Source organism: Gossypium arboreum, chromosome 8, assembly GCF_025698485.1.
Source record: "Gossypium arboreum isolate Shixiya-1 chromosome 8, ASM2569848v2, whole genome shotgun sequence".
Classification (NCBI taxonomy): domain Eukaryota; kingdom Viridiplantae; phylum Streptophyta; class Magnoliopsida; order Malvales; family Malvaceae; genus Gossypium; species Gossypium arboreum.
In genome coordinates, this window is record NC_069077.1 from 34,276,867 (window position 1) to 34,286,573 (window position 9,707).

General features: G+C 34.7%; 2 protein-coding genes across 2 annotated transcripts; both read right to left on the bottom strand.

Moving 5' to 3' along the window:
* Positions 1–515: 515 nt before the first annotated feature.
* On the bottom strand, positions 516–4,027 carry LOC108467735 (phospholipase A1 PLIP2, chloroplastic-like). Its single transcript, XM_017768486.2, has 5 exons — positions 3,145–4,027; positions 2,292–2,795; positions 2,078–2,137; positions 1,414–1,830; positions 516–1,330 (listed from the first exon to the last, which is right to left on the bottom strand). Exons 1-5 carry the CDS (start codon positions 3,796–3,798, stop codon positions 752–754), a joined length of 2,214 nt encoding a protein of 737 aa, XP_017623975.1. The 5' UTR covers positions 3,799–4,027; the 3' UTR covers positions 516–751.
* A 1,359-nt stretch (positions 4,028–5,386) lies between these two features.
* LOC108467596 (dnaJ protein ERDJ3B-like) lies at positions 5,387–9,424 on the bottom strand. The gene is made up of 10 exons (XM_017768292.2): positions 9,056–9,424; positions 8,800–8,948; positions 8,567–8,693; positions 8,074–8,182; positions 7,169–7,285; positions 6,918–7,004; positions 6,258–6,317; positions 6,069–6,146; positions 5,927–5,998; positions 5,387–5,776 (listed from the first exon to the last, which is right to left on the bottom strand). The coding sequence occupies exons 1-10, from the start codon at positions 9,124–9,126 to the stop codon at positions 5,618–5,620; spliced, it is 1,029 nt and encodes a 342-aa protein (XP_017623781.1). The 5' UTR covers positions 9,127–9,424; the 3' UTR covers positions 5,387–5,617.
* Between the last annotated feature and the right edge of the window lie 283 nt (positions 9,425–9,707).

Here is a 9,707-nt window from a genome sequence, read left to right on the forward strand (position 1 = left end):
GCGCGGTTGTATGAAAGATTTGGGTGGGTCCTGCTTCTCTTTAATTCTTCCAAAACCAAGCCGACTTCTTGCCGTGTCAGTCACTGTGCTTTTGGGCTCCGTTTTTGTCCATAATTGGAGCCTTTTGTTTTTTGCTTGACGAAACCTTGGTGTCCGTGGTTCATCATTCGTTACATCATCAATGGAGACCAAAATTTGCCAGACTAACAACAAATTATAAGAATCTGACGAGGAATTGCAGATTCCAGCTGACCAAGAAACAACTTGTCAAGCTATGCAGGCTAAAGTTTGCTCGAAATTGCCTTGAGCTCAATCGAACATTATTTTCTATAGAGCTACTCGAATTCAATTAAATTTGAATTGTAATTGCATCCCAGCAAGTTCAATATCGTTCTCAATAACAAAAACATCTAAGCAAGATCTTTCTTTCACGTTTCAACTACTCTCAGACATTGATATCCCCCACTTAAAGACAGCCCCATAAGCCGACACATTGACTATCATTTTCCTGAACATTTCCGGAAAAATCTCGTTAGCTTTAGGTAGCCATTATTGAAATATTAACTTCTACCAATGATCCAATGAGGCGATAAACATCATTACACTAGTGTTACTCATAATACAGAGTATAAACAATTTTCATAAGTTTTATCAAATTTCCTTTCCTAAATAAAAAATGAATAAAAAAATCATCGACGGCAATGTGATTCCACCTGTATAATACTCCCTCCTAAGAAACAATATATGGTTCTCAACGAAAATTGATCACATGGTATGCACCCAAGAGTAACAGTTTGGCAGGCAACAAAAGGATCACCAGCAAATGCATGTCCCTAGATGCAACTAGCTTACCAAACCGCTTCAAGGACGCTCTCCCGGTTTGTAAAACAACGGCTAAGTTGAATTGTCCTTGGTGTAGACCAGTTGTCGTGATGGACCTCCCGAGCACGATACCCGCACTGACGCCTCGAGATAACACCAGGGACCACCAGTCCTTGCGTCGTTGTTCTCTCTTGGTCTTCCTGATGCGATTTTGCTCTTGACGGATGACTTCTCGAACGAATTTCAAGTAAGATTTCATGTCATGATCTCTTATGATTGTTCCTTCGGAACCGTATGCACTACGATCACTTAAGATGTCAAGTGGATGTGGCGAGTTAAAGAAAATTCTCTGTGCAGCCCGGAGCAACTTCTCTTCACTGTCTTCGTTTGAGAATGGAGAGGTTAGGAAATATAGACCGATTCCCGAAGGAAGGAGATGATGAGGAGGAGAGAATTTCTCATCTGGTTGTAAAATCAGAAGTTGCCCCATTGGTGCATACAATAGATTCTGTAGCAAAACAAGATAAATAGTTAAATATCCATGTTCTAATTCAGTTGCATTTACAGTTTTCAAAAATGCAGATACATTACCTGATTATTGAGACAAGGATGGTGTCGAAACTTCCCACTAAGAGCCTTTAAAAGCTCTAAAACACGGCTAGGAAAATTGCAAGAGAAGGCTCGAGGAACAATGTCTCTGTGCATCGTAATTGCTTGAACATGACTTCGTGGCAACCTGAGTTGGCGAAGAAGACGGTCACCCCCACACATGATGCTTGGAGATCCAAACATTATAACGGGAAGTAAGGAAGAAGCCGGCACTTCACCTCGTATCAACAACATAAGATTTACCAATAGCGACAAGCTGCCACCGAGAGAATGCCCAGTGAAGCGGAAAGTTGCACGTTTTCCATGTGATTTTAAGTGGGAACGGACATCAGGGAGCATTCCCTCGTACATGCCTTTAGCAATCTCATATATACCTCTATGGACAAGAACATCCAGTCCCTTAACCATAAAAGATTGTACAGTATTAATCGAAAACCGGAAATGGATATACTTTCCAGTCCTCTATCATATTTACCGCATACCAAAAACAGAGGCTAAAGCATTGAACATTCTCATCTAAAAAAGATTATATATGTAAACTGACATCTGATGCGGTTTCAATGAACATTTTATGCATTCAAGAATCCAAACAAAATCAGATAAAGATTAACAAGAAGCAAATAGACACATTTTCTCAAGAAATTACCTCAAACTTGATAGGCTCGAAAAGTAGATTCGCCTGCCAAGATGCTAATGACTCAGATCCCTACATATACACATCATAACTAGTTCAAAAATGTAAGGTAACAACATCCAAAATGCAAACTGAATCAATATAATCAACTCTAAATAAAAATCTGCAACTCCTATATAAAGAGAGCATGTGCCATACCCTTGTTAGTATGGATGGTGTTATCTACCTGAATTACAAAGAATCTAGTACCACTCTGATCATCATCACAGATAAACCACTCACAAGGCGATGAATGCGTAGAGTTCAAATCATCAGCAACAGCTTGCTTCACTTCTTCCTTGGCAGCAACCACGGCCGTCACGGAGTCTGTAGTTGCCATTAAAGAGGCCATGTCAGAGTTTATCATATCGGAACCACTCTCACTTCCATTTCCATCTTTGGATGAATCCTTGATGCTTTCAGGATTCGACGATTTGAAAGGAAGCATGGTCCTTGTATGGGACTGCAAATAAGAAGCAGCAGAGGCAGCTATCTGATAAGTAGCAGAAGCACTGATCCGATACCCGATATTTTTCTTCTCATCGCCGTACATATCATCCTCGTTATTCCTTTGCACCTCTTGATTTTCAGAGGATACCTCATGATTTTTCTCAACATTCATTGCTGATTCTCTCTTCTCCATTGACGAAGTCACAAAATGCAAACCGTGATGTTTTAAGAGATTCTCAGGCTGAAATGCAAAAAAAAAAAAAAAAAATACAGAAAAAATTACTCTTCAAAGATCCGAGCGATAGTTTCATCTATAAACAAACATCAAAGCACACATCCAACAAAAGAGAGAAACCCATCATCATCATCCAAGTACAAATAGATTACAAAACTATAAAGATATCATCAAATTTCAAAAACAAGAAATTTCACTCATCAAATCATCAATCATTTTGCTTTTTTCAGTGAAACCCAGTTTTTCACCTCTCTTAAACGAGACCTTAATCTAATATATAAAACGAAAACATGTTAAAACTTTTTAAAATTATGAATAATTAAAAAAAAAAGAACAAATTTCTGGGTTGGTCTACCTTAATCCTTGGAATGACATAAGCCAAGCATCCAAGGTAAGACATTTGAGCGTACAGCTTAGCATCAGCTAACGACACCCTTTTGAGCATCGTGGAAAACGAATGTTTATCGATTTCCTTTATTTCATTTTCATCATCACAGGTTCTGCAGCATTCACACATTCGTTCCTCGCCGTTTTCATTGTTTCCTTCTTCGGCTTCTTCCCCTTCTTTACCAGCGTCTTCCTTCCACAATGACTTCACGTCCAAGATCTTCATGACCCAATTCCCGTTCCGCCCTTCCAACGTTCCGTTCATTTCTCCGCCGTTCACTTTCATCTCCTCTCCGTTACCCTTCTCCAATAAAACCGTATCTTCGACAGCCGTCCCGCTGTACCTCGCGTACTTCCTACCTCCACTTCCGGAAGGCCACAATGATTTCAATGTGTACCGACACGATAACCTGGAAAACACCTTCTTCTGCGGCGAAACAACCGCCCCGGACGACGACGACGTCGATTTATTATTGTTGTTGTTATTACTATTATTATCCGCCACCAAAGACCGCAACACCGCACTCACTTGCGCGGCGTTGGTCCTATTTTCCAATGGCCTGGTCACCGAGATCGCAGGTGGCATGCCATGAATCCCTGTTTTCAAACAAAGCCCATCCATTTTATTTTTTATTTTTTACAATTTGCTTGTGGGGGCGTAAAATTCTTTATAGTTTCTAATCAAATATTAGTATGAAAAAAATCTAATACTATAGTAAACAAAAAGTGGGTAAAACATAGGAAATATGAAGCGGCAACAATGGCGGGAAGCAAGGCGCTTTTATCTCTTTGTTTCTTCAACCCGTTTTCCGGTTTTAAGAAGGTTGATCATTTATATATAAAAGAGAAAGACGGAAGGTTTGTAAATAGGCGGAGGAATGGTTTTAAATTACCTTTGAGTTACAAGTCAGGGTAAATTACAAAACTAACCTTATTTTTGAGTAAATTTATATTTTGAAAATTGAATTTTAAAATTCACTACGTAATCATTCAACTACAAAATAATAAATTTATGTTTTTATCTTAATTAAAAGATATGGAGGACTTTAAATAAATAATAAAACATTAACACTAACTATTATTATAAATAAATGTTGAAATTCTAAGATATTAAATTTTAGTTTTCAAATTAATTATTATTTTGTTTTATTTAATACTGAAACCATTCCTAACTGTATATTAAATATTTTAAGCACAACATTAAGGCAGTTGTAAATCTACGAGGCCACTGATTTTCTGTACAGCTCATCTTCATGGAACTCCAGGGATGGTACAAGTTTTCATTAAAATTTTTCTGGATATATTTATTCACGTGTTTATCTTTTGATTTTTATAAATTTTTAAAATTTTATAATATATATTTAATTTTATATTTTTAATATATTTTACTTGTACCTTTTATAATATATATTTTCTTTTGTTTTAAAAATATTAATATAGTATAAAACATTACGAGAAAGATTCTAGAAGAGTTAAAACAAATTCAAGAAAATCGTTTCAAGATCAAGGGACATCATCAATAAGGGCAAGTAGGTGTATTAGCTTTCTTTTTCTTTTTATAAAATGATTTTTTCAAGTTGAAAAACATATTTGATAAATAAAAATAAAAATTATTTTCAATAATAAAAACGTTTAGTATTTATTTTTATAATAGAAAACGTGTGAAATAAATAAAATTATTTATTTATATGCATTCAAACTAGACTATATGATTTAATATTTGAAAAAGTGTTTATATGAATTTTAACCAAAAGTAATTTACTAAATTAAAATCCTTATTTTCAACATATTCAATTTTAATATTTACAGAGCATTTTCAGTGAATAAATGAAAACAACTTTTTTTTCACATATTTTATTTTTGAAAATCATTTTTAAATTTTCAACTAAACTTTCAACTAATGCATTTTCTTAAATAAATTCTAACCTGACCCAATTATTATTGTTAGTTTTTTTTTTAAAATAGATTTCAGGTCAGTTTGGTGGCATTAGAAAAATACTCGAGTCCAGTCGGAATCGGGTTTGAGATAAATCTAGCCACGTCAAATTATTTACAAAAATTACCCTTAATATATGAATATATTAAGTTTTAATTCTAAAATAAATAATAACCTTTCTTTAAAATAAAAAATAAAACAATTAACTTAATTTTAGATCGGATCAGGTTGAAATCAGAATTTTTTTAAATTTAAAGTTAGGGTTAGAGACAAATTATTTTCTCAAGATAAAATTTCAGTTTAAGATCGAGACAGGCAAAAATCCGTGCATGCCACCCTGTTGCCGAGAGGAAATAGGCAACAAAAGGGAGGGGAGAAAAAAACATTAGAAACCCCTGGATTATCCTAATTTATATGTAGCCTCATCATGTTGTAATGGGAAAATATTAGGACCCAAACCCCCAAAAGAATAAAAGATAAAAATAAAAACTAATATCCCCTATTCCTAGCCAAGAACTTCTTTGATTTTGGACTTCTGGTCTTCCGTCAACGATGTGGGGAATAAAACGTCATAGGTGACATAGAGATCACCTTTCTTCTTGCTGGAATGTAATGGCATTCCTTCTCCTTTGAACTTTCTCACTTCCTTGTGCTTAGTAATATCCTATGTAATTGTGCAAATACAAAATATTTATTTTTTCCTAAAACATAATTTTGATGTTTATTTGTTTTTAAAATTTGGGTTTTAATTGTTGTATTTGATGGACACTAACTGAGCAAATTACCATAGAATCTGTCGTCGCTTAATGCTTACCTTAGAGCCAACGTTCACTAAATGGTCATCAAGATGTTTAATGGTCTTCTCAAAACCAACAAGAGCTTGAACCTGGTACAAGGAAAAATGAAGAGATGAAAAGTTGAGACATACATAGATACTATACAAAAAGGGGACTTACAAGTGTTATGGTGACTGTAGCGTGCAAGTCATCACCTTCCCTTCTGAATCGGTCATGGGGTGCAGTGCGAATACGAAACTGTAAAAAATGTTAGTCTCAATCGACCATGTGAGCATTAATGAGAAAATTCCAATATACTAAAGACAGACTGCACAGGATTGTCACGATAGCATCTAATCACATACTAACCTTCAAATCTCCAGGTTCTCCATCTACTATAGGTTCACCATCTTCATAAAAAACTACCTCCTGAAAATATGCAAGGAGCATTATTCCAAATCTATCAACAAGAATGATTAGCTCACGAGGATGAAAATCACAACATTTCATAGAAGATGTAGGATGAGAAATTCGAATGAAATTGTTTTAATTAACCAACTTGCATAAAAGCAATGTGTTCCGTTCACACATAACAGCAAAGAATACCACAGAGGTTTACTTAAGCATATTTCTGTGTTAGCTTCTTGTGGAGTAATGCTAAAACAATAAAGCATGTGAAAATAATTCAGCACGCACTGATACATGTAAACAATTATTCTTTTTTATTGCTAGCTTATCATTGTATGCTAGGAATCATGAAAGCATCCAGATCAGGAGATTCCAAGAAAGCAGAATGGAGCATCGTAGAGTTCAGATTTGAAAAGAATTAAGAGAATAATGAAATACAAAGTACGATGATACTACTGAAAAATCGTTCTGCAACCAATAATTGTCATAGAAAAAAAAACATTTCATCTAGATAATAGTTTATCCTCTTCCACTTAACTTAGGTCTTAAGCTTGACTGCAAATTTGAACATTATTTAGGAAAACTACAGTCACAAAAAAATTTCTAATTCTACATGCTTACTTGCCCATCTTGCATTCCTTTCTCAATATCAATTGAGACATTAAACCCCTCTCTTTCAAATTTGACATTTTGGCACTGCTCACAAACCTGAGAAAAGAAAAATCGAGAATATAATAAAATAAAATAAAAAGCTCGATCAAAGCAACAAAATACATAACAATTATGACACTCTACAAAGCTCGACAGACAAGATAAAGGATAGAAGAACAGTATGAAACTTAAATATTAAAGAAAAAAAAAGGCCAAAATACCTGTTCAGTCATCTGTTGGAACATCCCTGGACCAATTTGCCTATGGTAGACCTCATTTCTGCAGTTACAAGGCCGTTTACCAGGAGCAGGCTTTAATATGTTTTTCTCCCTCCAAACCTAGATCAATGCTACTTTTCTTTAAGAATATTCAGAGAAAGATCAAGATTGGGTATAGAGAAGCAAGCACCTAGTTAATAGCTTCTTCAAATTTCCCCAAAAAAGCTAAAACGAAAGACAAGAAGGAAAAGAATACATCATGTGCCCATCATCATTATTATTTCGTGATCATGTATAATTTACTGATCCACTAGTTTCTTGGGGAACATTAAAAAATAGTTAAAATGCAACATCATTAAGCAAATATCTGTATTTCAAATGATAGCCCAAGTGCCTAACAGCTCTTCTTTTGCACTTCAACCAGCAAATTTAACAAGGCTGACAAGGAGAATCCTAACTAAGCTATGCATGAGACTATACCCTTTGATGCCTAATAACTGATGAACAATCACTCTGAGGAGGAGAATCTAGCTTTGTCATTTGCTAATACACAAAACACACAAGTTAGATGAAGTACCTATGCAAAGCTTTGTTACTATTACATAGATACAATGGTTACACGAATATCTAGAGAAAGAATAAGTACACTGGTAAATATTGTTTAGGTTACAAACTTGCTTCCTAAGTCCCAAGTTATAAGATTATATAATATTCAAACTTTCACATTGTTGTACACCAGGTAGCCACTAACCAACTTATTTAAGACATAAATGTATTAAATAAGGTACAAGACATAATGCACAAAAATCGTGATGCCCATAGTCCACACTACTAAGATGACCAAAAGCTGATCAATTATTGGATTTGGTTTAAGGGTAACAAATCCATCAGAAGACATAGGTTCTCACCTTAAGAGTACTTCCCATGTACAAATCTTCTAGTGTTGCCTCCAATTCGACAGTTACATCGTCACCCTTCACAATTCTCTCCTCTTCTATTGGGCCTCCCCCAAAAAACCTGAAGAAAAAGCTTTATCTTGTCACCAATAGTAGGTAGTTGAAATTGAATCCAGTAACATAAATAAAGGTGAATAGTTCCAAGAAATGATGGCTATCCACATTTAAACCTAAGTGAATATAAGATTAGGCAGACAGTTTGTATAGGCTAAATGATTATTTAATCAATGCTATCCCAAATATCAGTCAATAAAAAATATTTTATGGATATTTAATCAATACATTATCACCAACAAAGCATGCTCCTACGTTTGTTTTGAGTAAGTGAGAACTGAGAACAGATACCATAGCATTTCAATCACTACTATATTGCTATCAACAACATAATGCAATGCAATACAAGTAAAAAAAAAAAAAAGAGCGAAATTTTCAAAAAAAAACTTACGAGCTAAAAATGTCATGCATATTGACCCCCATTCCTCCGCCTGCACGGGCAGCATGTTGTTTCAAGCCCTCCTCTCCATACCTATCATATATACTCCTTTTTTGGCTATCCGACAACACTTCATAAGCTAACCTTTCATAAAAACCAAATTATTCCATCATTCAAAGCTCTTCTTTTTTTCTCTCTTTTCTAAAGAACAAAAAACTTAAATAAAGACGGAGAAATTTTTTTACCATTGTTAATATCTGCAAATCGCTTATTGGCTTCTTCATTACCGGGATTCTTATCGGGATGATACTTCAATGCCAGCTTCCTATATGCTCTTTTGATCTGCTCATCCGACGCTCCTTTCGGCACTTGTAATATCTCGTAATAATTCTTCCTGAATCAAATACGGTATCACACCACATACTTTCACGCTCACAGGAACACCACTTTTCTGGATATATATATATATATATATATATAGAGAGAGAGAGAGAGGCGTACTCTGCAATGGCGACGATCGCGTAAGAAAAAGCGCATAACAGAAAAAATCGCTTCGTTCTTGGAAGCGCCATGGATTTGAGACCGGTAGAGAAACTGGATGTCTAAGGAACTTCACAAATATTTACAAAAAAAAAAAAATCCTTATCAAATCTTCGATTCCAAATAAAGAACACTTAATTTGTGTGTGAGATAATGAGAGGTAATTGATGCATCTCTTTTTCTTTTTCTTTTTTTTTCTTTTTTATGAAAATGGATCCTTTTTTCAGTTAGGTGCTTGGAAACTGGGCTTTAGAGACTTTACTTTGGCAACGTGTTCTTGCAAAAAACTGGCTCCTTTTGTTGTTCCTCCCTATAGGGTTTTGCCACGTGGATGATTCATTTTCCACAGTGTCGCATATATAATTTCATGGAAAATGAAAAATTTATTTACAAATTTGTAATCCAATTCTCGTTAGGCTTTTTAAAACAGTCTTTAGTGAGAAGGGTTAATGACACTAAATGTCTCCAAAATATTGAAATTAATCCCTAAACTTTAAATTTGTCTCATTTGTTTAAACATTAGGTTGTAACAATCAAATCCCTTAATTAATTAAGCTTTCAATTTGGGCATTAAATACATGTACAGCATATATTTAGATTAGATTGCAATCAT